Consider the following 27,743-nt stretch of genomic DNA (forward strand, 5'->3'; position numbering starts at 1 on the left):
CCGCCTCTCCGTCTGCACCGCACCGGCCGGCTCCTTGTCATGACCAGTACGTACCTTGAGGCATTCTCTCCGCTCCATGTCTTACGTCTGGAAGACTTACACAACCACCTTCAACGTTCCATCCTCATCCTGGAGGGACCATGATACACACTACACATTTACATACGCCTGAATGCATACCCGATGAATGAAAGCCAACAGCAACTTCCCGTCCTCCCGTCCTGACCCCAGAGCCAGAAGATGTCTCCTCCCCTCACCCACCCAAGAAAGATCAAAGGCCAACAGGCCCCCCCCCCCCATCCCCTTCCTGCACGGCATCATGCGGTTGGAGGCTTCTGCAAGGAACCAACTATACATATTTAGCAAAAGACACCACTAAACAGCTGACGACAACCAACATGCCCCGTACCGTTCTGGATGTCGTTTGTAGCCGGGGCCGCTCTGCCGTCAATCCGTCAGGCTACGTGCAGACGGCCCATCGGACCAAGGGGACACTTCAGGCGCGTTTGGGCCTGGGCTCGAGATTCCCCCCCACATGTCAATTTTGACAGATGCAGACCCCCTTGACCAAATACTTAGACGCCTTGATTTTAGGGGCGCATCAAGGATATTCTCGACGTAATTCAGCTGTCGAAATACCCACTGCGGGCGCGACCAAAAGAGACCCAGCCCGTCCGGCACGCTCCGGATGGAGGGGCCGTAGGATACTCTGCGCTCGTTGAAGATGCGCAACGCTCTGGTCCAGGTTGGCTTGATCTCCCGAGTCCAAACAGAGATGAGGCTTGCATTCGCGCCCACGGTGATATCTGACATGATCTGTCCATGTTATCACCAACAGGCGACATCTCCCCTGCGGTGCCCGCAATGGTATGATCCCTTCGTCGAGCATACTTTATCCGTTCCGCGGTAGGTGGAGGACATTAAGGACTGAACGAGTTCCTCTTCTCGTTCGCAGTCGCAGACCCCTTGTGTTCGCCACATTTCCCGACGGGAACCGGTGACTTATCACCGCCCGGTTCTCTCGGCCAGCAGAGCGTTTGTGATGCCAACCCACACACCACATCGCCCTGGTGGACCCCACGCCTAATACACACACCATCTCCCCACTGCCCTCTTCGGATTCCATGCCGCATATCCAACAACGATCGTCGACCATGGCTTTCGACATTGCAGTCTGCTAGTGAGTGACGTGTCATGGCGAAGGGTGCCGTCTAGCTTTCGGCGAGCTCTCTCTCTCCCTCTCGATTCATCTCGTCGATATATACCGGGCGTGTACGACCTCGACCCGAGAAAGCATGAGCCTTTTTTTTTGTGTCTCCATAGATTTCATGTTGTCTTGTTTTCTGTCCTTCGTGTGATTGCTTCACTTCAGAAGTCGCCGTTATATCGGCTTGGGCAGTCTTCGGTCGTACACCACTCACACACACTCTTGTGTCCGTCACCCTATTCACCTACGCCCCCGTCCCCTGACCCCCCATTTCTTTTCCACAGTATGGCCGCAAGCATCTCTGCTTGCTTCGAGCTTGTTTCTCTCCCAACCTACCGCTGTCTCAGACATTTCACAAACCATGTCCCTAAGATATCACTACACGTGCCATTGCGAATGTCCCGGAGAAGCAACGACGGAAAGAACAACAACAGCGAAACACACGCATGGAGGGCCAGGGGGCGTACTGTTCTCCGGCGTTTGGGTGAGTTATTCTGGGTCGTCATTATCTACATCGCCAGTGAGCTGCTCATATGGTGCCTCTCCCTGGCACTGAGACTGGCGGGTCTCCAGTTCCTGTCTTCCATCTTGGGCATGCTTCTGGTGTTTGCGTCCATGGTCTCCATCTCGCAGCTCCGCCCGGGATCGGATGGCTTTTATCGTCGCAACATCAAGTCCAAGGTCCGTCTGAATCCCGTCCCCTCGTCCGACTGCTTCACGATGCTAACACGGCCAGGTCGATTTCATCAACAGCAACCTCGGCGTCGGCTTCCCTGTTCCCATCATCATCATAACCAAGGAGCAGATTCTTGCTGGTAAAGGTATCGGAAGAGTGATTGGAAACTTCTGTAAGTTTCTTCACATTACCTTTTGAGCCCATCCGACTGAACTAACGAACGAGGGAGTTTTCACAAACGTCATCTTCTGGGTTCTTGGCTTCTTCATTTCCTGGGGAATTCTGGCAGGAGTCATCGGACTCCCTCCTCTCTCCCTCCGCCGCTCCACGAATAGCGAGCTCGAGCAGGCGTGGCAGCCCGAAGCCGCCGCCGCTTCGCAGCCGCGCGCCGAGGCGCCACCGCAAACCATCAACCGAAGGGCGTCAGATACAACGACCCTAAACGGAACCGTGGTGACCGGATACCACACCGACAAAGAGGCGGGGTTGGGCCCGGAATCGAGGACCGTCTCGGCTTATTTCACCGACAGCGACTGCCCAACTACCATTCAGCCCCCGAACGCCGTGGGCGAACTGTCGAGCCGGCCATCGTTTTCAGCTCTGCGGCGGCCGGACGACTCCAGGAGCGAACATAACACGTTGAGCAGCTGGGTCAAGGAGTGCTACCCCATGGCCCTCGCACTCTTTTTCCTCTTCGTCGTCGGTATTCCCGTCTCAAGCGCCACTCGTAGCGACTGGGCGATGGAGGGTTGCATGATCTGGTTCACCTGGGTCAGCAGCACGCGGCTGCAACGCGGTTTTAGCCGGAGCCATCTCTTCGTCAACTCCCCTGGCTTCAAGACGACAGCCGTCACGCTCCTTAATCCGGTTCTCCTCACGACGCTCACAATGGTCGCCTACACTCGCGCCAAAGCCGCAGCAGACAACCTGCCGATCGAACTAAAACTCATCCTGTTCAGCAGCGGCAATTCTCTCTCCGATCTCATGACAGCCGCGGTCGAAGACCAGACCCTCAGAGAAGGCGGGAGAACTTGGTTTGGCGCGGGCGATATGGCCCTCTCGATTCTCGAATGCGGTATTGTTGTTTGGGGCTTCAAGCTTTTCGAATGCCGCCGGCAGATCTGGTCCCGCGCCGGCGCGGCCGTAGTGTTGATCTCTGTCGGCATGGCAGCGCTCAACGTCTTCTTGTCCGTTGTTATCGCAATCAAAACCGGCCTCGGTGGCGGAGAGTCGCTCTCCTTTGCGGCGCGAAGCACGACGCTCGCACTCGCGCGGCCGGCCATGGCCGCTCTCCATGGGAATAGGTCTGTAAATGCTGCGCTGGTAGTAAGCAATGGCATTCTGGGTCAGTTGATGTACCCCTACGTGCTGCCAAGGTTGGGGCTAGAAGATCAGAACGAGGAACAACAGGACGAAGGTAACACGTCGACCAGGGACGACGCGCTAACGATCGCGGTAGGAGCGGTTATTGGAATCAATGGCGCAGCTATGGGCGTGTCGTACCTCTACGAGAGAAAAAACCGGGCCGCGCCGTATGCGGCGCTTTCAATGATCGTGTTCGGGGTCATGACTGTCGTTTTCACCGCGGTTGAGCCGTTTACTACCGTTCTGTTGACGATAACGAGTGAGCAGTCGTGATACTGGCAGGTCGCCGGTAACTAGGGTTTTTTTTGTTTCTTGTTTTTGGATACCGAGCGGCAACTCTAGAGCAGCAGCATAGCATTTGGTTCACTGGCAGATAGACAATGGAGGCATTCGTTCTTAAGCAGCTCATGGAATCGTCAGATGCGCGTGGTATTTTTTTGTTTTGGTGTACAGTCATGACTGGTATCGCATGTTAATGGGGCGCGGGACAAGCACAGACTCGGGCTAAGCAAGCCATGTCAACAGACGCGGCTCAACTTTTCAAAACCCCTTCCAGTCCTTGCTTGCTTGCTTCCTCGCATACATGTGATGCTACTCTTCGATTTACGCTGGTCGGTCTCACTCCAGTCTGCCATGTCTTGTTAGCGGTTTGTTATGAAATCATGTCGCGTGGAAGAAAGGTGCCCACCTTTCAATCAAGTGCAACCCGCTCGCCGTCTCAACAACGGTGCTGATCTCGCCAGGGTTCAAGGCGAAAGCCGCATCCTCAAACTCCTTTTGCATATCGCCCTTGCCGAAGTAGCCCAGGTCGCCTCTCTTACGGGCGCTGCTGCAGTCTGATTCGGTCAGGGCGAGCTCACCGAGGGAGATTTGACCGGACTTGATCTTCTCCTCGTGTGCCTTGATGATTTCGAGAGCGTCTTCCTTGCTGCGAGAGATCTCGGACTGCAGGGGCGTGCGAATTAGCTCTGGTACACACTACGCTGAGGGGTTTGGGGCAAGTTGACAACGCACCTCTCTCCAGCTCGAGGGGCGACGGCTGTCCTTGTGCTTGACCAGCAGGTGGGCGGCGCGGATCTTGCCCTCGGGGACGGGGACGGCCTGGGGCCTTGCGCCGGAGCCGGCGCTGTGGTGGGTGGCCATGTAGTGCTTCAACTTCTCCGTGTCGGTTCCTGCGGGCGGCTCCCAGCGCGAGACCTTTTCGGCAGCATTGAAGTAGTATGGGAGGTTCTTGGAGTTGGAGTGTCGCACTTCCCAGCCCGAGGGGAGACCGGTATCAGCCTGGAGGACATTGTTTTGTCAGTTATCGGCCTGGAATGGTGTTGTCTCGGTGGGTAAAGCCAACGCCCCAGCAGAACAGCCTGGAGGAGGGAAGCGGCATGCGACGGCCTAAGGGTGAGGTTGAGGCTACGGCTGAGTGATCATCTCCGTGCTTACTTACCATTGTGGTTGTGTGTGGCAGCGATTGCGACGAAAATGTTTCGATTGGGGTTGTATAGTGTAAGAAGCAGTGTGCTTCTGAAGGCAAGATTTGACGAGGGAAGAGCGACGTCGTCACCGTGTCCCGGGCTGCTGTTCTGGTCTGGAGCGCAAGAGCAGAGGAAGATGGGGAAGAAGTAAGGTTGAAGAATACGATGGGGTGGGCGTCGGGGTAAAAGGTACGAGCAGGCAGACGGAGCTTGGCTGGGCTATGCTGTACGTGACTGGGCGAGACTAAACCAGGTTTTGTGATGCAGACAGACGTATCCGGTGCTACCTATGGTGGATGGATGATCAATGTAGAGGTACAGGATGAGGAGGAAAAAGAAGAAGAACAACAGCAGCAAGAGGTTCCTTGGGCGGCGAACTGCTAACAGATTGGACGAGAGATTTGGGGGGACTGAACTGGAGCTGAAGGATGACGTGCGGCTGCCCGGGGTGACAGATGCCGCTTCGTTTCCTTTTGCTCTGCGAAAAATAAAAAATAAAAGAACAGCGGGGGGGGCAAGCTTCTGCGGCCAACCAGCGTCAGTGGAGACACTGGAGAGTGAGGGGTGGGTTGCCGGGGGGTATCTGGTGACCTCTAGCATTGAGCAACAGGCAGGGACTACACACGAGGGCCCATCCCTCTTCCCCTCCTTTTGTGTTTCCCTGCCAGCTGTTTGTTGCGGTCCCCCGCCTTGCAGGGGGAGGGAAGCGCTGGAAAGAGGAGTTCAATCATCGTGCTAATAATGCTCAGGTACCCGCTTAACTCGCAGCTGCGTCACGTGGAACTCAAAAGACGGGTCCTGTACCTGCTTTGTCAGCCTGTCATTCGCCTTTTGCCCTTTGCCCTCGACCTTGTACCTGTTGCAAGATGGCGGGCTCTGTTTCGAAGCCCGCCGAGCGAGTCGAAGATTGTCACTTGTCGTTCAGTCCCAAGGTTTCCCATCCCAGCCCTGTCGATCCGTCTGATCACGCCTGTTTTCTTCCAGGATTTCTCCGACTGTACTCTGTACAAGTACAAGGACCAGAATGCTAATGGACCATGCCTTTCGAGGTCAGCGCAACTGCATGAACTTGGCTGTCCTCAAGTGCAGTCAGCGAATATGCCTGAGAACCGACGGTGCCAATAAGCCTCACCAAACTGACAATGTGATTCCTGAGCGGACCTGGATAGATTGTCCCGCCAGTTCAATCATCAAAAAAATATCCATCCTCTATTGCGGACGTAAATGCTACCTTGGGCATCTAGTGAGGCAACTGTGCATGAGGCCAAAACTGTGTGACTAACCTATTGATTTGAGGCCACAAATAGACAGCATTGGAAGCAAACCACATGGCCATCCTCTTGGTGTAAGTATTCTAGTCAGGACTTCCTCAATTGCCGTTCTACCACGTCTGGGCCATCCTTCAGATCGCAATACCTTAATTCCTCAGTGACTCACCTGCAAATCGGTTCGGTGAATCAGCGGCTGGCGACCGAACGCCCCACCTTTTCCGCCGCCGCCTCAAAGCCGTGCGCTACCTACCGCCCTCCTTCCACTTTCATATTTGGATCTGTGCTGCACTTGACTTTTGCAACTGCTGCTGCCTCATCTTCGCAACAACACCACATTGCGCCATTCTTCTCCTGACGCACAAGAAACCTCGATTTTGGTCAACATCCCCTACGCGACACAGTCTATCGAAACGATAATAGTATTCTATCAAGGAAAAAGAAAAAGAAAAGAAAAATCTTTCTACAACTCCTAAACCGCTTCGCGACCGACCGGCACGATGGCTACCCCCATGTCTACCACCTCCCAGGACGAGTCGGCGAACAAGAAGCTCGAACAAATCACCTTTCGCTTCTGCTCCGAATGCTCCAACATGCTCTACCCCAAGGAGGACGAGGAGACGCACCGTCTTCAATTCACCTGCCGAACCTGCCAGTTCACCGAGGAAGCCCAGTCGACTTGCGTCTTCCGCAACGTCATGAACAACGCTGCCGGCGAGACGGCTGGTGTGACCCAGGATGTGGGCTCAGATCCTACCGTAGGTGATTCCCAGTGTGTTCTTGCCCCTGTTGTTTGCATCGGGTGCGGCCATGCCATCTTGTGCACTGGCTGCGGCAACCCGTCCGACGACTTCAACGTCTCGGCCGTCGTTGTCCAACCCGCCGATTCCCAGAGCAAGAAGACGGAGATCACGTGGGACGACCTGATGGATATGGCCGAAGATGAGGCGCTCGACGAATACGACGAAGAGAAGGAGTCGGTCACCTCGGACGATATCAACCTGGGCTTAGCGGGTATCGCCCTTACCCGGGGCCCCGACACGGCGAACCGCAACGTCTCGTGGCCGACCTTCCAGCTGGCGGTCAGCCGATGATTTGACATTTGCGACGCGATCCCCCGGAATCACGAATGGCTTTTGGATACCCTCCTTTCCCCCCCACGCCCGACGGTGCTGGGTTGGCTGTTGCAACGGAATTTTTGCTTCCACTTTGGATTCGAGACCTCCTTTGTGATCAGCTGGCTGACACTGCATCTTGCTCGGATCTAGCTTCCACGATCAAACAAGGAATGCCCCGTCTGCAAGGGCGGCGAGGCTGTCTTCTTCCAGTCTCAGCAGCGAAGTGCCGAGACGGGTATGGTATGTTGAAGCCGCCGTCTATTCCCTCCGCGAAACACGGTATCGTTGGCTAACTTGCCTGTCTGCAGAAACTGTTCTATGTTTGCTGCGATTGCGGTCACATCTTCCAGTAAAAGACACGACCATTTGACGATACCCAAAGAGTGTGTGTGTTGGAAGAGGAGAAACTGCATTGTACGGAGTTTTTACGGCGTTCGAGCTTCCAACTGGGTGTGGAAAAGGCCAAGGAGGCCACGGCTTTTGTCTTTTAGCTATGCAACAATAAATATTGTCCTATAACTGGCAGCACTACTTTCTTGACCGCATGCCCCTCGTCGTGAGCCTGAGACGATGTCTTTTACTATGTGAATGGTGTTATGTTTGATGGAGATTGGTATCGACTGCCAACCTTGGTAAAACGCCGGCTCATGCTTTCATATAATACACTCCTGAACTCTTGATGATTTTCCTGTACATGTACAAACATCCTACACAGCTCGCCCCCCCCCCGTTTCCCTTGCACCACCCAGCAACAGCTGCCCCCTTTTATGGTTCTATGCGTGCATGGGCGCCATGGAAAGAATCTTGCTCCACTTCTTCCTCCTCAGCTCGGCGCCGACGACACCGTTGATGCGCGAGCCGACGGGGTCGCCAGCCTTATTGATCAGGACGCAGGCGTTGTCGTCAAACCGGATGACGCTGCCATCGGGGCGGAGCGTCTTCTGCTTGGTGCGGACGACGACGGCGTGGCGCATGTCGCCGCGCTTGACCTTGTTGGCGGCCGAGGAGCCAGCCATGCCGCCATCACCGGCGCCGCGGTGCTTCTGCACGACGACGACAATTCTGTCACCTGTTGTATCTCATGTTAGAAACCGAGTTCGATGTTGCACATGGATAAGTCGGTCGTTGGTGGGGGCGGAGGTATACCGATGCGGGCGAGCTTCTTTTGGCCGACAACCATGGCGCACTCGACCATTGCGGCGCCTGAGTTGTCGATGCATTGCAGCACCGTCTAGGAATTGAGTCAGTACCGGATGTTTCGCATGCATTTGTCTCACCCGAGGCAACAGACCTTCAGTTGAATCATCTTGGCGACGAGAAATAGGTAGCGAGTGAGTGGGCTGTGGATTACCAGATCTCCCCTAGCTGGTCACTGTCGCTGATGCTATCTCGAAAGGTGGAACTGCAAAGTTGAAATTCCGCGACTACTCGGAAGGACGGCAGGATGTATATCCGGGATCCCCCCTTTGGTGGGGCCTTGGCTTGGGGTACAGATTGGCAAGCTTGGTCTGGTTGCTGGGCTGCTGAGGCTTAGCCCGATCAGACGACGTGCATCTGATTGGCTGACATATCCAGCCAACCTGGTCTGTGTGACTGTTTTGACGTCTCAGCTGGGGGGATCCACTTGGACGAAAATCGCCTAGCCAGCAACTTTGACGGCTTCTGGTTGGCTCAAGCCTCAAGAAGGCCCAATTCAATGATTCCCTCTGCTGTGTTGTGTCTGTTGACTTCCCTGCCTCTGGACACTGTGCCTCTTTTCCCTTCCTTCCCTAGATTAGCTGTCTGTTCGTTTGCTATCATTTGCTGGAAGTCAGCTGGAAGTTTAGAACTGCCTTGAGCCCTGAGCCTGAGCCTGAGCCTGAGCCTGAGCCCGAGTCCGAGACGTATTGTTACCCGTCCTTCTTGGTTGGCCTGCAGCAAATTGAATCGGGACTGACGGACGGCGGCTTCCCATTTTCTCTTTCAAGCAAACCCCATCCAACGGAACCTCGCCTCATCCACTTTTAGTTCTCATTTCACTCCTCGCCTCGCTTCACCTTACCTTACTCTCAACCTCCTTGTCCGTCACTGCTTCGCCTTCGTCTGTCCGGTCTTTCCCTTTCGGTGGGTGAAGCTATTTTGCTCCCCATATTCACTCCTTGATCCTGACTGGCGCCAAAAGACCGAACAGACAGGCGGCTAGCCTCACTCATATGATCCACGGCCCTGCGCATTCAATCTCCACCGCCCGCCTACCGAGACCAGCCACTCCCTCGTTGCTTGTTTACGACCCCTTTGCGCCAGAAGATATGACGACACTCGACCTGAGCTGACCCTTTCACATACCCAACCATTTCGCCTTGCTCGGAGGATCAGCCTGCTGCCCAGTCTCACCAACGAATTGCATTGCTCTAGACCCTCGGCGGACACTAGCGACAGATATTGACCCAGCCGTCACTTGCGCTCGCTCTCTCACCCATAATCGACGCCTCTTTTCCCTCTCGCTCTTTGCGTGCGCGGCTATCGAACGGAGTCCGACCGTCATCCATCCCGGTTCCTTGTTCCACTCCTTGTTCTGTGCGCCGACGCTGGTTCCTTTCGACGCTCTTTTAGCCTTTTCTCACTGTCGCCCGCAAACCCGCTGCTTCAACGTTGCGCCGAGGCTGAAACTGCGACGGCTGCGACGGGAATCATTCCAAGATGCCTCCCTCCGGTGCCGCGGTTAAGAAGCAGAAGCAGAAGCAGACACTGACATTGGCACAACTTGCCTCGTATGACGATTTTCTCACGGATGCGTTGGTTGACCATGTACGGTGCTCGGTCCGGCTGGGCAGCCATGCCCTCGCCATTCGAAGGCTGGAAAAGAAGATCAAGAAGAAGCTGACACATTGCAGGCTTTCTACTGGACTACGATCCCCAAGAACCGGAACTCGTACCACCCTTCCCGAGGTGTGCGCGAAGAGGACATAACCCAGATCATCCAGAGCGAGATTGCCGTCAACAAGGACCTCGATTCCGCCGAGCGCAAACTACTATCCACAGATGGCTTCCGCAAGTTCTTCGCCGCTCTCAAGACGGACAAGGCGAAGGAAGACTTCAAGCGCCATATGCGCCGCTACACCCAGGTCTACCTTCCTGACTGCCCCTTCGAGGTCAATTCCACGAACCGCTACACGATTGTGTCACACGAGGCTGCCATCACTGCCCGACGCTTCATCCGAAAGAACGAGACGATCAAGTACTTGGCCGGAACCCAGGTCAACATCTCCCCCGAAGAGGAGCGGGAAATGACGGCCCGTAAAAAGGACTTCAGCATCATTATATCCGCGAGGAACAAATGCGCCAGCCTGTTCATGGGCCCGGCCCGGTTTGCGAACCATGATTGCGGGGCCAATGCGAAGCTCATGACGACATCTTCGGCTACGATCGAAATCATTGCTACGAGGAACATCGATGTTGGGGAGGAGATTACCGTCACATATGCAGAGAACTACTTTGGGGAAGACAACTGCGAATGTCTCTGTAGGACATGCGAGAATCGGTGCATCAACGGTTGGGCGCCGACGGAAGGCGAAGTCGGGGTCAAGAAAAGCATCGAAGACTCCGTCATGGACGGATATTCTTTGCGCCGGCGCAGGAGGGATGACGAGAGTGCCGCCCCTTCATCCCGGACACCTTCCGTCACACCGGACATACGGCCTCGGGTATCCAAGTCTCGACTGAGGGCTAGTAAGCCTGGCCGTGACTCGCTGGCAGTCGACTCCGCCATGTCCGAGTTTTTATCGCCTGATCAGAAGCGCTCTTTTGACTCTCTCGTTACGCCCCCCATCACGCCTTCAAAGAGACGAAAAGTTTCAGCAACACAAGCAGTCACGGTTCCTCCAGAAGAAGCCCTTGTCAGCTCGAGAGACGGCTCCTCGGCCTCTGGCTCGGTGCGCAGCATGTCGTTGACGAGCGGTGCCAACGAAGACGGCTCAGTGACGGACATCACTGAGCCTGAGAAGGACACCCCGGAACCGACCCAGGCTCAAAAGAAGACGGAGCTTGTCAAGGAGGAGGAAAGCGAAGAGTCCACGGAGGAAGTCCTGGCCAAGGCGGAGCCGTTTTCCGTGCAACGGCAGGTCCAGATCGATACGACAGGTACAACGTCTGCTGAAACATCTGCTCCGATTCGAACCGCATCTGTCATGGCATCAAGGTCGATCCCCATTTCCTCCCTGTGCAATCCGCCATCTCCGCCCTCGAAAAACAATAGGGGCGGCATCTCGGGATGGACTGCCATAGCGTACTCAACGAGCATTACCGCCGCGACGAGACAGGGTCGTATGAGCATTGCAGCCGCCGTGAGCGATAACGCCGACGCGAGACCGACGGCCATGTCAGATGCAGGCGCAACGACGATTTCAGGCAGAAGCGGTTTGGTGTCGATGCAGGTTGGCAGGATGCTCTCAGCAACGGAGCCGCTCGAGTACCCCCAACAAGAGTGCATTTCGCAAACGTCAAAGGTTGAGGCCGTGCTGTCAACTGAACAAGACATACCGGGCAACCGCAGCCCCGACAGTGTGCAGACGTTGAAGGTCGAGGCAGTGGAGTCGATGGAGAATCCTGCGCCGATCACTGATAAAATCCAAGTCTGTGCGAAGGTCAATGAGACGGTGAAAGAGGAGGAGGCTGCCGGCCAGTCGCCGCCGCCACCACCACAGCAACAGGCGGAAGCGTCATGTGTGAGGAAGAAGCGCAAGTATCAACGACGCACCTTCATCAAGGAGACGACACCTCCCGCAAAGACCCGAACGCCCGGCGATTACACTCTAACGCCGTTGCTGCTCTCTGAGCCGCAGACGGCATGGGTTCGTTGCATGAACTGTGAGACGGCCTTCGTGCAGCAGAATGCATACTACACCAAGAGTTCGTGCCCGCGCTGTGAGCGACACTCGAAGCTCTACGGCTACATCTGGCCCAAGACGGAGAGGGCTGGGCCTCGCGACAAAGAGGAGCGCATCCTCGACCACCGCATCATTCACCGGTTCCTGGGACGAGACGACGAGGCGCGCATCCGCGGTCGCAAGAGACCTACCGGAGGACTATCCGAGGCGCTCGAAGACGACAGGAGTGGAAACAGGCACCGCGGAGCTGCGGACCAAGATGCCGGGGAAGGGGAAGACAGCGCCGGGTTGAGACGGAGCGGTCGGATGCGAAAAATTAGCCTCAAAGTGGCGTGCCCGTGAGGAGAAGAGGCGCGCGAATCAGCCAACCGGGAGTGGTCCGTCAACACCAAAAAAGACATGACGGGGGGGGGCTTTCTCTCAACTACAGTTTGGGCCCCCGAACGGAGAAACGAAGGAGGACGATTTATAATTGGAACGTGGGAAAACATGGGTTGGAAAGGCGTCTGTCTCATGTGTCATTGCGATAGTACCACATTCTGGCCTTTTTCCCTTGTCACTCTCGCTCTCTCTTGCTTTTTTTTTTTTTTTTTTTGCTTCTTCTTTTGCTATGCATGCATAACTGCATGGACGACACATAGATACCATAGCTCCTCACCTTTGCATAACGTCCGTCCGTCCTGGGGTAGGGTTGCATAGGGGACAAGGGGGGGGGGCTTCTTTTTATTTCGATTTGGCGTGGTGTTGAGAGACAACATTCCAGCCGTTTGTCTAGGCTATGGGGTGGTAGACTACTTTAGATCAGGAGGATTTTTTTTTCATGCACACAAACATTCGCGCTCACACCGAGGATCAAGGGACCCGGTGTAGCCAGGGGTCGGTAGTAGAGGACGAAGAGAAGGATGAGGATGAGAAGAGAGAATTGATGAGAGCCAATTTCAATTCTACAAGGCGATGACATTTCCTCTGCGTGCCGATGTCGATATTGTCCATCTTCCAAATTGCTCACCCACTTGTTGTTTTCCGTTTTGTTTTCGTGATCCCCCCCAGCCCGTCGGATTCGGACACTTCGTCCATCGGCCCTCATTCTAGCGTGTGCGCGCAGCAAGCTTGCTTACTTGCATTGCAGCATCTGGCATGCCATGTATGTACCTGTGTAAGTGATGGTTTCGGTCGGTGACCGAAAACGACGTTGAGGTGCCTCACCTTATCAACACCAATACCATCAACACCAACACCACCACTGAATCAGACAGGCATGGACTGGCTGACTGACTAACAAACATTCTGGCAGAGAGACATTGCCTTTTCGACGCTCCCTCACCTCATCTCGAACAGCGCGATCGACGACCCCCCCCACCACCACCAGAACTTCCCAGCACTAAAAGGCCTACACTGACTGCATAAGGACGGTGTCGTCGCGAACGGTGCGTCGCTAGCAGCCAGCGCTAAGGCAACGCAAACGCTATACAGGCTCTCAACCTGCCCTGCCTTCTGTCTCTCTCTCCTGGTGTTTCTTCTTTGCGTCTTTCCCCTGCCCTTGCTCTTGCTGCCCTGCTTGTCATAAAGCTCGAGCACCACCACCACCACCCAACACCCAACACCCACCTCCCCATGTCGTTGTTGTAGCTCGCTCGGGTCTCTGCTACCTCTCAGATCACTTCACCTACATATACTCTCACCGACTTATATCTTGGGCCCCTTCACCTGGACCCCTTCACCTGGACCCCTTCACCTGGACACCGCCAGCCCGCCAGCCCGCCAGTCTGCCCGCTCGCCCGCCCCCCCCTTCAGATCGTCCAAGACTAGAGGTGTCTTGCTTTCGCCTTTTTTTCCTCCCATCATTTCTTCCATCAACTATTCCATCCTTTCTACATCTCCGGGTCCGCCTCCTCCCGTCGATACCATGTCAACGGGGACCGTAACGCAAAAGGCCATGATGAGTGCCGGCCTCTCGGGGCCGCACAACTACCACTACCAACAACATCACTTCTACAACCCGGCTCCGAGGCTCTCCGCCCTCGCCTCTCCGCAACTCTCATCCACCCGCCTCCAAGTTAAGCCAACCAAGCCCTCGTCTTCGTCTTCGTCTTCATCCTCGTCGAGGCGGTCGTCAGCGGTGGCCCGGCAACAACAGCAACAAAAACAAGCAACACGACAACCGCAGCCCTTGCACCCCCTGGCGACGTTGGTTGCCGTGGTTTTCGACTTCTTCCTGAGGGGCGTCCTGGATCTCACGAGACCGCCCAGGGAGCTAGTCGGCCTCTTCGTGAGGGGCGTCTTCACCAGCCTGTGCTGGGCCTACCATGCGCTGCCCATGCCGGTCGCGATGGGCATGTTCTACTACGGGTTCCAGAGCGTCCCCGACGGGCTCCGCAGCGTCGAGGAGTTGCGGGTGGTGCACAGCAGCAGGCCGGCCGCCGGAGCGATGGCGGGCGGTGCTTCCGGCATCGACGGTCTCTACGGCCTGGGCGAGTTGGCTGTGGTGCGATGGGGAGATTTGGGTCTTGTGTCGGTAAGTTTGTTTTATGACATCATTCTTCTCTTCCCTCTTCCGTCCGTTTTGTCTCAGCTCGGGTATGCGCTTTCATCTCTTCAAAATGAATGATGCATCCGGAGCCAAACCAAAAATCTTAAATGAAATAAAACCAAAAGGCAACATTGTTGAGACTAACTGACTGATGATGGGTCTAGGCGTTCTACTGTCTCTCCATGATGACGGCGGCGTATGCGGTCATGGTGCTCATGGAGCTGCGCGACTATATCCTCGACACCTGGGCGCTCATCGTCGACGAGGCCCTGGAGGTCAAGGCGCTGCTGCGAGCGGACGATGTCTAGCTCGGATGCCCACCGAAATGAGGGGGTGGATGGGCGTCGTTCCGACACTCGTCTGTTTTCGGACTCGTTCTTCGAGGGATCAATCCCACGGGTCGGCTGCAGCCACCGTTGCTTTTGATTGCTCCATTTCCTCGCCGTTGAAAAAAAAAAAAAGTCCCATTTCCCATTCTGTTGGGGGAAAGACGAGGGAAGGGAGGAAAAAAAGTGTGGTCAGACAAAGGGGACCTTCGTCCTGGTCTAACGCTTTTCACCGAGTGACATTGACGTCTCACTTACTCTCACTCACCTTCGACACACCCACCCACCGACACACACACAACGCTCGGTCTCTCACTCACTCTCAACTCGTTTCTGGGGGCAAACGGGCGTCCAACAGCGGAAAAGTTTAAAATGGCGTTTATCTGCACGGCGCTTTGGGCAAGAGTTTCGTATCTCTTGGCGTGGCATTCTGTTTTCGGATCTTCGGGTGAAGATGGGAGAAAGAGAGAAAGAAGGAATTCACAAGGAGGGGGGGGGTTTTGGAAGGCGGAGTTACTCAAACTCCTCCATGATGGATTGATGGATGAATACAGGACAGGGCGCGCCTGATAGACCAGTCGATTGGCATCAGCGGATATGATAATGACTACATACAACTACGCTTCTAATAATGAATAGAACTCTAATGATCCCAAGACTGCGCGCGGGTACTGGTGCAACTCTACTCCATCATCCACCATCATCCACGGGGACTCTGTGGAACCAGGTATCTGACTCTCGTCATGGCTTTTGACTTCACCCTTGCTGATGCACCCCAACCGTTCGACTCCACGTCGCTCCTCCTCTTGCTTTGCTTCCCTCTCACTCGTCAATGAAGAGCTGCAGACAGCAGACTGGACATCTGCTTGGTGTCCCCGACGCCCTCTTGTCGTCGCCCTCTTGTCGCCCTCTTGTCGCCCTTTGGCAACTCTGCTGCAGCCTGCAGCTTACAGGCTACCCACACAGTCCGCCATTGGACGCCACAGCCATTCCCGCTTCTCACCTTGGTCTTAGTCAACCCTCGTTTCCCCCTTGCCTTGCTTGGCCTGCTCTGCGCCCTTCCCTTACCTTCCCCGCATTCTTCGACCGTTCCGCGCCTGCCGACACCGACATGGATGGAGCTGTTTGCGGGAGACACACATCGGGGGGTTAGGCCTTCGATGTATGCCTGTCGATTGTTGGTCTGATTGTCAACTGTAAACAATAGCAGCTGGCCCGACCGTTTCCCTGGTGTTCTCCGGACGGACCCCCAGTTGCTTTTCATGTTTGAACTTTCCGTCCTACCCCAGACTGCTTTCCCCTTCGTTCCGTCGGTCTCGAAACGGACACTCGTTATGGGCAGCCTCCAACACACCACAAGCGCCCTTCCGTAGTCCTAACTGTCGAGAGCCACACCACCCACGGACGATTTCGTCGGGCGCAGCGTATCCCACCACGTGTCGCCCTGGGCGAGTACGAGGCCTACCCGGCAGGGCATAATCGCTGATCCTACTCTTCCCCATTTTCGTCAATGGCACACTGTAACTCTCGGCCGTTTAGATGTCGGCTTCCGCCACACCCTTCGGAAGGGGGGGGGATCAGCCGTTAGCTATAAGGTCCCTTATCTATCAGGCCCAACTCTATTGCTTCGGTCCCCCACGAGTCGTCCATCTTGGTTTCTGTTTTATCCGCTGTCCTCGGTCCGGAGCATGCCTGATCCTGTCTAACCCCGCGATTCAGGTTTCATTTAATTGTGTCTTGAGCCGCCCATTCCAGAAGCCCGCAGAACTTCCCCTCCCTTTCTTTTCTCCCTGGACGCGCCCCGGAGCTTATTCCAACATTTCTTACCGCCGCTGATTGCCGCTGCCTTGGCATCGGTTGAGGACAGCTCGAGAAGCTTGTGTGAGACACCCGCCTACCCCCACCAGAGACTGCGATCGATCGATCAAAACAACTTCCACCGCCCGAGAGCGATATCCTCGCCGGGACCAAAGACAAAAAGAGAGATTGAGAAAGAGAGAAAAAAGGGAAATGTTGAGAATGTTTTACAACATGAGCGGCCTTGGAGGGCTGCTTCTTGTGGTTATCGTGCTTATGGCATTGGTCTTTGCCGCATCCAGATTCGACTTTGTACGTGTTTCATCGGGAAACGTCGTGATGTCTTTGTTTTCTTTGCTGTTTGCTGGCTACCAGCAGGACTGACTCGCGGCTTTGCACAGATTTTGACGTCGGGCAAAGACAAAGATGGGGACTACGGTGGCGAGGAGGATTCGACATATGCTTTTTATGCGTCCAAGAGGAGAAGGGCTTCTAGTAAGTCACCCGTGCTGTGACGATGATGGCGTGGTTTCGTTTCTCACACGGCTTTCAGGCGTGAAGCGGGTTACATTCGATATCTGACACTCGGTCCCGCGGGATATGGGGAAGTATCAGATGCTCGCAGCCTTCAAGGCTAGGTTTTGAAACGGCAGGTTGTCGGCACTGCCGTCTTCTCGCATTCGACGACGATGGATGAAATTGACATAGCGAGAGGCTCGGCAGAAATCATTTGGTCAGTTCGCTCATTAAGTGTTTTCTTTTGTAATGATTCACGAGTCTGGGTGGATTTGATTTTAGACATGGAATAACTGGAGTTTTCTTTTCTTTTTCTTTTTCTTTTTTTGGGACGTGGCGCGCCCATCGGGGACGCCATGGTTTTCTGTATCATGCTCGCGTTTGGGTACTGGAATTTTGTCACACAAACTTTACTCGCTATGTTTTCTACGTGAGCACTGTATAAGTGTATCTACATCAAGCATCGTTGCTCCAAATCGCTATTGTATCCTGTCCTCATTCACTACACGTGAACGTAACAACTCCCGGTAACGATATTTCCAATGTTTAGTGCCGGCGAAGAGCCTTACTAGTAGTTTTGCGACACTGGTAAGCCCCTACAGGTCGCCGGTGTGTTCTTCCACATCAGCCCCTGTTATCAAGAGCCCAATGCTGGTTGCGAATACGACCTAGGCATGTTTCATGGTCATCAGTTCAACTGAAGGCCTAGAAGCTGGCGTTGGCCGCTCTTCCTGTCGCCCCCGCGGTGGGATTTGTGGAATATCCACCACCTTCATTCATTCTTGCACCGGGGCCCGGATGTAATTTCCTCGGTATTTTCATGGTTTACTCAGTTGAGCTGATTGGAAGTGAGTCGCAACACAGCACACTAGAAAGAAGTCACTGTCTGAGGGTGTGGCAACAAGAGTGAGTAGTGACCTAATAGGCAGCCGCTCTAGGCACGGTTGAAACTTAACAAAATGAAGAGACGGTGTCTCTCGATAAAGCCTCCCTAGACATGAAGCTCGTTGGTCAGGTATCAGGATACGATACGTTGACACATCATAGACTGTGTGTATCACGTAGGAATACTATCCAACATTTTGTGTGCCTATATAGCTACAAAACGAGTCACCTCCGACCCCAACCTCCAACAACATCCCAAGAAAAGCTATCCAGCGAAGTTTGACGGATTTTGCGTACTGTTGGATCTTCGTCTCTCCAGCTCTTTCCAGAATCCTCCCAGTATCTCTGCCATTGGCGAGAGGTTTCCTGGATTTCTGCAACAAGCAGAGATTTATCAACCCGTCTACTTTCCAAGGGTTCGTTCTCAGAATGTTTCCAGAACAGGTGAGACCAGTAGTTGATCAGAGTCTTATAGCTCTTTATCCGAGTACAGAATCGGCAGGCAAACGATGGTCGGCGTGACTTTGAGGGTCTGGAGAAGTCGATCGGCGTTGAATTTGCAGTAACGATGCTCTCGGGGCAGAAGAGTAAGGGCAGATTGGTTTCAAAGGTATCAAAACGATGCTGGCGCGGTCGTGAAGAAGAGACGAAGTCGCTGCCCGTAGTCGTACAAAAGACATTTAGCTGGATGAGGTAGGTCTCAAGCGTAGTCAAAGCTGCATGCTGTAAGAGGCACGGGGGCTGATGTTCTTTGCAACTTGGGAGCACCGGATGGCCCTGAGACCGGAGGAAACGCGCGTTCCTATGGCACTTTTGGCGGTCGATGTTTGTCTGCCATGCTACCCAGGTGATGTGGCTGGGAACGATGCAGCTTTCATGATTACAAAGATGAGAGCCCTCCATCGCACCAAAAGGCCCGCACCCTAGAAGGATGTCAAGATCGATGCCCCGTCGGGGCCACACACCAAACCGCGCAATCGCTCGAGACATGGTCACTGAATGATCTCCAAGTCGATAAGACTGAGCGACATTCCCGCCGTCAACAAACTCAGTCTCATGGTTCTCATATAAATCAACTCACCAGTCTTTCGGCGTCTACAAGAGGACAACGCTCAGGGGAAAAGATTTGAACAAGAACTTCAGGGTCCAGGCCGTCCCAATCGTTTGGAAGAAGAAGGCATGGGCTCACAGCCGAGAGCTGTTCAAGAGCCATACCCCATGTCGCAAGACATCTTGCTAGGAGAGAATTGTGGTGCTGTCTCCCACTGGCTGTAAGCCAATCAACTGCTTTTTGTTGGGCAAGATTTCGCGATAACTTGACCGGGTAATCTGGTGGTTGGGGTCGAGTGATGTCAAAATCTGGCCGCCGCCGTTTTCTTCCCGGCTGTGACTTGTCCAGTCCAGATGAATCTCCAAGACGGTATGCTTCTTGGCTTTCTTTGAAAATTCAACGCGTTAGATGTTTCATTCAAAACTCTTCTTGTCTGGAAGACGCGCAATGTCCTTACGGTGTTGGCCATCCACCAATGACTGGCCGGATGTTGTCTTCTGGACTACGCGGTCCTTTGCACCCGAACCCGACGCAGGCACACTTGGTTCATGACGATGCGAAATCCGATGGCGCTCCAAGTTCCATTTTCGGGATGAAGAATACTGATACAGATTCTCACTCGAGTCGAGTAAATCGCACTGATACAGAATAGGCATGTTGTTTGAGAAGAACAATCCTGGGAGATGCTGTTTCCTCAGAAAGGCCTAGTGGTGGTTGATGCACTGCACTTCGTAGAGCTTCATATGTCGCGTTTGCTGTAGTTATTTGCTGAGATGGCTTATAAACAATAATACAAACAGACAAGCTTGTTTACTGTCAAGATGGTGAGAGAATATGGTAGATTACCAATGGGGTGAACATGAGTTGTTCTATCTCAAAATTTCAAGTGCAAACGGCAGCTATTGCGGCGTTTCATTTCCCACGTCAACAGTCTCACAAAACAAAAGGCTCCAGAAGGCATAGTTTCTGCAAAAGACCCCTCTTATGTTCCTCACTAAGACTCTGTCTCTGGTTTGTCCCCCCCGCTGTTCCCAGTGGCGCTACATTGCTGTTGGACCGAACTTTCCGCTGATGCCACCACTGGACAATGGAGCAGGAAGACGTCCCACTTGAAGATGAGCGCTCAGAAACCGAATTGATCCAACCTTCTTAGAATTCTTTGTGACCAACACTGTTTTGTTAAAACAGGACCATGGTTGCTTTTGAAGTATTACACCTGGTCTTCATCGTCGGGTTTTTGATAGGTCTGACCGTAAGATTCTGGTTCCACGACATTGTTGAGTTCCTTAGAAAAGCCTTCCAGACACTCGGTGTGGAGCAGGGGCCTGTTTATCACCTTATATTCAACCTTACACCCAGAGTCACGCATCAAGGAATACCATCAAGGCTGGTTCTCCGAGCGTGTTCATAAGCTAGCGCTTCTAATGTTAGAATATCCAATTTGTTTTAACGATGGTTGTTGGACCACCATTTATTATGGAATCTATCTATACAATTAAAAGCATTGTTGCTTCTCAGGTGCGCTTCAACTTCAATTACGGTTTACGCCTCTAACTGATAATTCTTCCTATACCTCTGCTCTAGGTGCATCTCAAAGCACAGCTTCTGACATCTCTTCCACAAGTGGGCATACCATGGCAGCAGCTAGTGGCTTGAATATATGTTGTGTAATCGCACGACCTCAGGAAAGGCTTTGTTTGGTTCGCTCGCTGATTCATCCTCAATCTAGTCTTCTCTGGCCGCAGATACCAGCAGTCACTTAGGCCCACGTATGGATGACTCCCTGGCCACACCTACAACTAATTAATCGGTTTCGTTGAGCTCCGTCGGCCTCGCAATGGCCGCAGTGTGCTGTCCTTTCCAGGGTATTCAAACTCTCTGGGAGAGGATGCAAGTCTTGAAGACGGTTAACGTTTTCGACGGAAGCTTCAGGGCAGCCTACTCCCAACCGAGCGATCAAGCCTCGATCATTGAAGCCAAGATCCGCCAAGCTGAGCTGCAGCTCTATACACTGGAGACCGAAAAGAATAGGATACTGTTGTTCAAGGAGCAGGCACAAGATTTACTGCAGGATATCAATGGGGGGAACTAGGATTGTGTCCGTGTGGGGCTCGGAACCTTGGGTTACTGGAGTCAATTCCAGGTCCATGATTTTATTCTTCTGCAATTACAAGTTCAAGAGACATTTCATTGCCCAGTAGAGGATCGCCTTGATATTTGTGCATTCGTATGTAGTTCTCCATGTTTTAAAGAATACCTTACTATTCTCGCCATAACAACCGGACATACTTGATGCGGGGTAGATAAATCGGACAGAGTTCATGCAGAAGTGCGATCGGAGGGGCCGAAAAGACGGCGATGTAGATCTGGGCTGACCCTAGGGATGTGGATGTGGCTGTGGAGTGCAGATCACACTCGCCGGGCGAGACTGTGCCACTTGACGAAGAGTCAGGTGCGTGGCTGTGAGGGAAAATTAGGCTGACATCATGTCGAACGGGAGATGCTTTTAAGAGTTGGGGATGCCTAGATTTGACTCGGGGTTGATGGAAGGATGCCTCATCGCAAACAAATGGACTTGTAATCAACTCAACCGACGGGTCTACTTGTACATCACAAACTCAACCCGACAACGACACTCGCCTCGGAGCACTTGAGAATGAAGCCTCTCCCAGACGCGCCTGCGGACGAAGCTCCGCCGCCGTACGAAGCGGAATCGAGCTCAGGACCGCCGAGGCCGTTGTCGCCTCCGTCAACGTCGCTGTCGCCGTCGTCGGTGGCTCGCCAGTTCCCACCTGCGTTCAATGTCTACACGCAGAGCTTCAGCCGGACGTTGCTCCTCGGCGAACACCAGAACCAGCCGTTCTACGCCTTGTCGATACACAGTGGCTTCACCAGCTCGCCGCCGATCGTTCTGCACTCTGGGCCGGCAAACACATCCCCGCCACTGGCATCGGTGGACTATCACAGCTTCAGCACCAAGATGAGCATGACGCTGCCCCCCGCGCCAAAAGGCAGTCCCGGAGGCGCGCCCATCATCGAATTGGAATACAACCTGGACTTTCCCACGTTAAACTACGCCTTTGCGATGGGTGTTGGTCCGAACTGCGAACGGCTCGAGCGGTTCGAGTGGAGATCGAGCTCCGGCGAAGCCATCGCCATGCTGGACGGCAGAAGCAGAGGCTGGAAGCTAGTCAGACTGGCCCAGTCAGCGGGGCCTGCGGGCTATAGGAGTAGTGACGGTAAGGAAGTGGTGGCAGTCTGGACGGATGCCGGACTGAGCATGACCAAGGTGGCCAAGTTCGCGTTCACGGGCAGCGGCCTGACGGGTGAGCTGGGTGAACGGTGGGCGATCATGGCCGTCATTTCGGGCCTGGCCATCTGCGAGCGACAGAGGCAGCGGAGGCGCAACAACGGCAAAACGCCGTCTGTAATGTAACCGTTTCGTTTTGTTTAGTTTGGATACCCAGCAAGCATCTTTTTTTGGAAGAATCGACAGGAATAGCTGAAAAGCTTGGACAAGAGGGCATACAACTCGAGCATGACTCGAACATGCTCGCAGCGTGACTGTGAGATACAGTGCTATCCATGTTTTCTGAGCGATCCCACCTTCTCGAGTGCGCCCCGAGATGGCTGCGCACTGCAGGGCAATCTCTGCGTGCATCAGGTTGAGTGACGCCACGGCCACCTGCTCGAATCTGGAGAAGTCGAGTCAGGCTCAGGTCGAGGAGAAATCGACCACCGAAGCATCTTTCAATAGAGTTCGTAGGGCAGTGCGATCTACTAGGCTGGGCTGAGGGTTGGGGGAAGACAAATGATGGACCAAGCCAAGCTTTGGGTTCACAGACGTGATCGACTCTCTCCACGAAGGCGTCCCAGTGTCGCATCGATCCGAACGTTCTTCTTGTTTCTTTTTTTTTCTTTTTTTTTTTTTTGGCAGAGTGGACTGTGCTGGTGGAATCAAGAGCAGGAAGGGAAGATGGTTGGGTGAGCTGAGGGAACAGGCGAGGATTGCCATAGGATCGACCACGTTTGTGCGTGATGCTGGACACTAGGCGCTGGCTGATCAGCTTGAATAGGGGGCGGGAAACCCTGGTTGGGATCTTTGATCTTTATGTGGAACATGGACGGACGGTGACAACAGGGGGGGAGGGGAGGTTCCCAGCGGTCTGGCTCAGTTTGTTAAAACTGGCCGGTCGACCCTCACCAGTGAAGCAGGGGGGCGTTGAAAGAAGTGCGTGATGTACGGTGAAGCAAGGAAGCGCTGGCCGGGGGACGAGGGAGATTTGAATGGGGAGGATGGAGATGGATGATGGATGGGAGGACAAGGCCCGTGGCCGACAGACCCGGCGGTTGGCAAAGACGGCACGCGGCTCCGAGAGAGGACAGACATTCCACCATCTCCGTACATGTTCGCACTTGTCGACGGCTTGGACGCGCCCAGCCAGGGCTGTTGGCCGCGCGGATGACGATGGCGCCAACGGCCCTGCCACATGGGCTCTTCCCGCATTGATGACTACATTGCCATGCTCCCAAGGGTATCTATCTTCATTAGCCTCGGGCCAACGAATTTCAGGTGGGCACGGGAAGGCTATTGGCAAAGCATATCGTGACGCGAAAAAGGGGCGGCGGGCATGCCCCTACTTTAAATCAATCTCGCATGGAACGGAATGCGTAAAAAAAACCCTTCTCTTTTGGTGTGGCCTGCCGGCAGGAGATTCAAGCGTAATTATGGCTGGCTCAAAGCGGTTGGAGTCCCGTCCCGGGTCGCCACATATGTGTGTATGGGCGGCCCTCTAAAGCCCCTCGCTTGCTGGGTCCCGTCGAGCTCATGTCCGAATATTGACGGGCCAAAGAAGAAAAGAGAAGACGAAGAAGGCCTGCGGGGCGTGGAACAGGGCAGAATCCACCGACGGACGCTGAGGCCCGTTCAAATCTTGATAAGGCCGGTCACTGTCCGCAAGACGAGCCCGGCAGGCCCAGAAGGCCCAGACGTCCTGGCCGGTCTAGCCTGCCGAGCTACCCATGAAGAGTGGCCGGTCAGGCCTGTGTAATGTTTGCAGGTTTGCCATGAATTCCGCACTTCATCCACTGCTTCTCAGTTGAGGTCGAGGCACCGTGCCAGGCATGCCAGGCCAGGATGCCTGGGATGTGCTCAGGTCAGCTGTTGGCGGCAAAATCGTCGATTTGTCCACTCTCTTTGCTGGGAGTTCTGGGATGAAGCAGAGAAGGATTGGTGGGAAAAGGGGGGGGGGAGCAAGAGCAAGGCAACGGTTGCATGTTCTGCCATGCGCGGTGCAGGGGGCGAAGAGGCGGATTTCTTTTTTTTGAACGGAACACGGCGTTTCGACTTTGACGAGCAAACCCCCCTTAGGCCCTTGTGGAGGTAGGGAAGGGTAGGGGGGATGGGGGCCTCCGCAGTGGCCGGCGAAGGACGTTGAGCCTCTTTCGGGCGATGGCGCGTAGAGTGTTGATTACAGCGCAGGGCGAGAGTATGGCCATGTGCAATAGTATCCGTAGGTAATCAAGAAGAAGGGGACGGGTCTCAGGACTTGGCGGTTTCAGGGTGACCGCCGGGATCTGACGGGGATCTGACAGGGGATTAACCGGGGGGAACGCAGTGGACCGGGGGACGTGACGCCCAGATGAGCCAATCGGTTCGGCCAGCGAGGCTCGGGAGGGGGCACAAGAAGAACATTCGCCCCGGCCGAGTGTCCCTGTTCTAGGCCGGGCTAGCAAAGTCATCTTATGTTCAAGGAGGTTCGCGTTGTCTCACCTTTTTGCGTGCATGTCAACTCAACTGACATTTCCTTTTCCTCAACTGACAACGCCATGGCAGGTTGAGTGAGCATGGACATCTCCATATCGTGCACCATCAAGGGCCCTCTCTGACTATCACTCTCACTCTCACTCTCACTATGATTCTCACCTTCACTCTCATTCGACTCCCTCACGTTCGCTTTCATTCTCACGTACTCTCACCATCAAGCTCACTCTTCCTCTCCTTCTGTCTCTGAGAGCCCTTCAGTGTAGTTAGTCTCTACCAGCACAACAGGCAACCCAGGTGTCGTACAGACACTCGTCATGGATATCAATCCACATGTTGACTAGCGCCCGGAATAGCCCACACTGTTGGAGCCTGTCCAATATGTTTGCATCACGCACACCCGCGTAAGCGCAGTCGGCACTCGCCTGTTGTCGTCGTCAAGGAGGTCTTGGTCTGCTTCCCCCCCGTCGTGCCCCTCGCCATCATCCCTGCAGCGTGGAAGCGAATCTATTGGCTTCTTCCCCTAGGCCATGTCTTCCAGATGCCTCCGCCCACCACTCGCAATACACCAAAGCCAAGACCGCTAAACCACATGCTACACCCATGATCCCACATCCCAGCCTTGCCTGTCTCCCGCATACGCGAGATCCCCCCTCCCCATGTTTATCCCCACCACCTGGCCGAATATGATTGTCCTGCGTATAATTGAAACTTTGGCGGAGCGGCGAGAGTGGTCCTTTCAATCTTGACCCGATGGAGTTGAGAGCAGCCTAGGAGGAAGAGGAAGCCAACGGCGCAAAGAGCCGTCTTGGGAAGCTCGTCCAACCCTACGATGCCCTCCCGTATATATCGCCTCGCCTGCCCGGCCTTGACCTGCTCTGCTTCCTCTTCTTACGATCCATAGTGTTCAGCTTCACTTGACTTGTGTGTCTATCTCATTCCTTCCTTCAACTTTCGTCGTTCTTTTCACTTGACCAGGTAGTCATTCATTCTTTTTTTCGGTCCTAGACCTTCCAAACAACACTCATTTTCCAAACAACCGACCACGATATTCTCACAGTCAAGCCTCCGGCACCTTTTCCAACAAACCAACTCTCCCCAAACAAAAAACAAAACACCAAACCGCCAACATGAAGTCCACTATCGCCTCCCTTCTTGGATCCGCAGCCCTGGTGGCTGCTCACGGTTTCGTCGACAATGGTCTGATCGGCGGTGAGAACTACACCTTCTACCAGCCCTACCAAGACCCGTACTCCAGCCCTGCCCCCGAGCGCATCTCCCGTCCCATCCAGGGCAACGGCCCCGTTGAGGACGTCACCAGCATCGACATCCAGTGCGGTGGCTACACCGCCGGCGGCATCGAGGGCTCCACGCCCGCCAAGCTCGTCGCCAAGGCCGCCGCCGGCGAGGAGGTCACCCTCAACTGGACCCTCTGGCCCGAGTCCCACGTCGGCCCGACCATCACCTACATGGCCAAGTGCCCCAGCGACGACTGCACCTCGTGGCAGCCGGGCACCGAGGCCGTCTGGTTCAAGGTTCAGGAGGAGGGCCGTGAGGGCACCTCCAACACCTGGGGTGCCACCCCCCTCATGAAGGCCGGCAACTCGGGTGTCAAGTACACCATCCCCGAGTGCATTGCCCCCGGCCAGTACCTCGTCCGCCACGAGATCATTGCCCTCCACGCCGCCTACGCCTACCCCGGCGCCCAGTTCTACCCCGGCTGCCATCAGCTCGAGGTTACCGGCTCCGGCAGCACCAGCCCCTCCGACCTGGTTGCCTTCCCCGGTGCCTACAAGCCCGCCGACGCCGGCATCACCTACGACCCCTACAAGGCCTCCGAGTACACCATCCCCGGCCCCGCCCTCTTCTCCTGCTCCGGCTCCGGCTCCGGCTCCGGCTCCGCCCCCGCGCCCTCTGCTGCTCCCTCTGCTGCCCCTGCCTCCACCGCCGCCCCTGCTGCCACCTCTGCTCCCGCCACCTCCGTCGCCTCTGCCGCTACCCCCAGCCAGACTGCTGCCGCTGAGGACGATGAGGAGGAGGACTGCCCTGCCGAAGCTCCCTCCGCCACCGTCTCTGCCGCCGCCACCGTCCCTACTCTGAGCGCCGAGGAGGACGATGAGTACGACTGCCCCGCCGAGTCTGAGGCCCCCGCCGCCACCACCACCGCTGCCCCCGTTGCTACCCCTACCCAGGCCGCCGACGAGGAGGAGGACGACTGCCCTGCTGAGTCCGAGGCCCCCGTCGCCACTCCCGTCCCTACCCAGACCGCCGAGGATGAGGAGGATGACTGCCCTGCCGAGTCCGAGGCTCCCGTCGCCACCCCTACCCCCACCCAGGCCGCTGACGAGGAGGAGGATGACTGCCCCGCCGAGACCCCCTCTGCCACCGCCGTTGCCAAGCGCATGGCCCTCCACGAGCGCCGCCTCGCATAAGTTTTGAGTTCCACGATGCCACCGATTCCCTTTTTTGGTGTCTGGTCTCGAGAGGGTTGAAGCGGGTCTAGATGATGGTATAGGAAGATGAGAGAGAAATGCCATCTATTGCTGGGCTCGGAGTGGGATGTCTACGCTTGTTGACGCCCACGATTCTGATTCGGTCCTGGGACCAATCTGTTTCATGTACAAAGTCTTTCCTGTATATCGCTTTACATAACGCATATATCGTAACGATATAGACCGTACCATTTGTCACGTTCACATTCTGGCGCTCTTTCTTGACCATCGTCTACTTGTGACTGGATGACTTCTTCCTATCGTTGGACCCCCCCCCCCCCATCTGAGTTGATGGGCTCGGTTTTATTTCCATATGTGATCAGATGAACCGTAGTGTTGGTTTGTTGCTGATAAACAGCTAGGTTTCATCTACATTGAAATAGGGTAGAAGCCTGGCCCATGTCAACGTCGCTT

General features: G+C 54.9%; 10 protein-coding genes across 10 annotated transcripts; 8 read left to right on the top strand and 2 right to left on the bottom strand.

Moving 5' to 3' along the window:
- Positions 1-854: 854 nt before the first annotated feature.
- Positions 855-3,640, top strand: CDEST_01829 (Putative CidB/LrgB family protein). Its single transcript, XM_062917988.1, has 3 exons — positions 855-1,888; positions 1,944-2,055; positions 2,113-3,640. Exons 1-3 carry the CDS (start codon positions 1,493-1,495, stop codon positions 3,519-3,521), a joined length of 1,917 nt encoding a protein of 638 aa, XP_062774039.1. The 5' UTR covers positions 855-1,492; the 3' UTR covers positions 3,522-3,640.
- Positions 3,641-3,655: 15 nt separating this feature from the next.
- Positions 3,656-5,146, bottom strand: CDEST_01830 (Putative peptidyl-prolyl cis-trans isomerase, PpiC-type, WW domain, WW domain superfamily). Its single transcript, XM_062917989.1, has 4 exons — positions 4,690-5,146; positions 4,263-4,529; positions 3,937-4,193; positions 3,656-3,876 (listed from the first exon to the last, which is right to left on the bottom strand). The coding sequence occupies exons 1-4, from the start codon at positions 4,690-4,692 to the stop codon at positions 3,867-3,869; spliced, it is 537 nt and encodes a 178-aa protein (XP_062774040.1). The 5' UTR covers positions 4,693-5,146; the 3' UTR covers positions 3,656-3,866.
- A 1,339-nt stretch (positions 5,147-6,485) lies between these two features.
- Positions 6,486-7,456, top strand: CDEST_01831 (Putative Zinc finger, TFIIS-type, DNA-directed RNA polymerase, M/15kDa subunit; the record flags this gene model as incomplete). Its single annotated transcript, XM_062917990.1, has 3 exons — positions 6,486-7,067; positions 7,254-7,343; positions 7,412-7,456. The coding sequence occupies 3 exons, from the start codon at positions 6,486-6,488 to the stop codon at positions 7,454-7,456; spliced, it is 717 nt and encodes a 238-aa protein (XP_062774041.1).
- A 413-nt stretch (positions 7,457-7,869) lies between these two features.
- Positions 7,870-8,505, bottom strand: CDEST_01832 (Putative large ribosomal subunit protein uL14). Its single transcript, XM_062917991.1, has 3 exons — positions 8,395-8,505; positions 8,250-8,334; positions 7,870-8,172 (listed from the first exon to the last, which is right to left on the bottom strand). Exons 1-3 carry the CDS (start codon positions 8,407-8,409, stop codon positions 7,877-7,879), a joined length of 396 nt encoding a protein of 131 aa, XP_062774042.1. The 5' UTR covers positions 8,410-8,505; the 3' UTR covers positions 7,870-7,876.
- Positions 8,506-8,887: 382 nt separating this feature from the next.
- CDEST_01833 (Putative SET domain, histone-lysine N-methyltransferase domain, SET domain superfamily) lies at positions 8,888-12,650 on the top strand. Its single transcript, XM_062917992.1, has 2 exons — positions 8,888-9,890; positions 9,977-12,650. The coding sequence occupies exons 1-2, from the start codon at positions 9,783-9,785 to the stop codon at positions 12,308-12,310; spliced, it is 2,442 nt and encodes an 813-aa protein (XP_062774043.1). The 5' UTR covers positions 8,888-9,782; the 3' UTR covers positions 12,311-12,650.
- Positions 12,651-13,874: 1,224 nt separating this feature from the next.
- Positions 13,875-14,806, top strand: CDEST_01834 (uncharacterized protein; the record flags this gene model as incomplete). Its single annotated transcript, XM_062917993.1, has 2 exons — positions 13,875-14,483; positions 14,663-14,806. 2 exons carry the CDS (start codon positions 13,875-13,877, stop codon positions 14,804-14,806), a joined length of 753 nt encoding a protein of 250 aa, XP_062774044.1.
- A 1,630-nt stretch (positions 14,807-16,436) lies between these two features.
- On the top strand, positions 16,437-18,026 carry CDEST_01835 (uncharacterized protein). Its single transcript, XM_062917994.1, has 3 exons — positions 16,437-16,933; positions 17,023-17,116; positions 17,175-18,026. The coding sequence occupies exons 1-3, from the start codon at positions 16,835-16,837 to the stop codon at positions 17,201-17,203; spliced, it is 222 nt and encodes a 73-aa protein (XP_062774045.1). The 5' UTR covers positions 16,437-16,834; the 3' UTR covers positions 17,204-18,026.
- Positions 18,027-20,910: 2,884 nt separating this feature from the next.
- CDEST_01836 (uncharacterized protein) lies at positions 20,911-21,165 on the top strand (the record flags this gene model as incomplete). Its single annotated transcript, XM_062917995.1, has 1 exon — positions 20,911-21,165. One exon carries the CDS (start codon positions 20,911-20,913, stop codon positions 21,163-21,165), a length of 255 nt encoding a protein of 84 aa, XP_062774046.1.
- A 448-nt stretch (positions 21,166-21,613) lies between these two features.
- CDEST_01837 (uncharacterized protein) lies at positions 21,614-22,577 on the top strand. The gene has a single exon (XM_062917996.1). It carries the CDS (start codon positions 21,730-21,732, stop codon positions 22,507-22,509), a length of 780 nt encoding a protein of 259 aa, XP_062774047.1. The 5' UTR covers positions 21,614-21,729; the 3' UTR covers positions 22,510-22,577.
- Positions 22,578-24,853: 2,276 nt separating this feature from the next.
- Positions 24,854-27,561, top strand: CDEST_01838 (Putative auxiliary Activity family 9). The gene has a single exon (XM_062917997.1). It carries the CDS (start codon positions 25,968-25,970, stop codon positions 27,267-27,269), a length of 1,302 nt encoding a protein of 433 aa, XP_062774048.1. The 5' UTR covers positions 24,854-25,967; the 3' UTR covers positions 27,270-27,561.
- Positions 27,562-27,743: the final 182 nt, after the last annotated feature.

This window comes from Colletotrichum destructivum, chromosome 1 (assembly GCF_034447905.1).
Source record: "Colletotrichum destructivum chromosome 1, complete sequence".
Classification (NCBI taxonomy): Eukaryota; Fungi; Ascomycota; class Sordariomycetes; order Glomerellales; family Glomerellaceae; genus Colletotrichum; species Colletotrichum destructivum.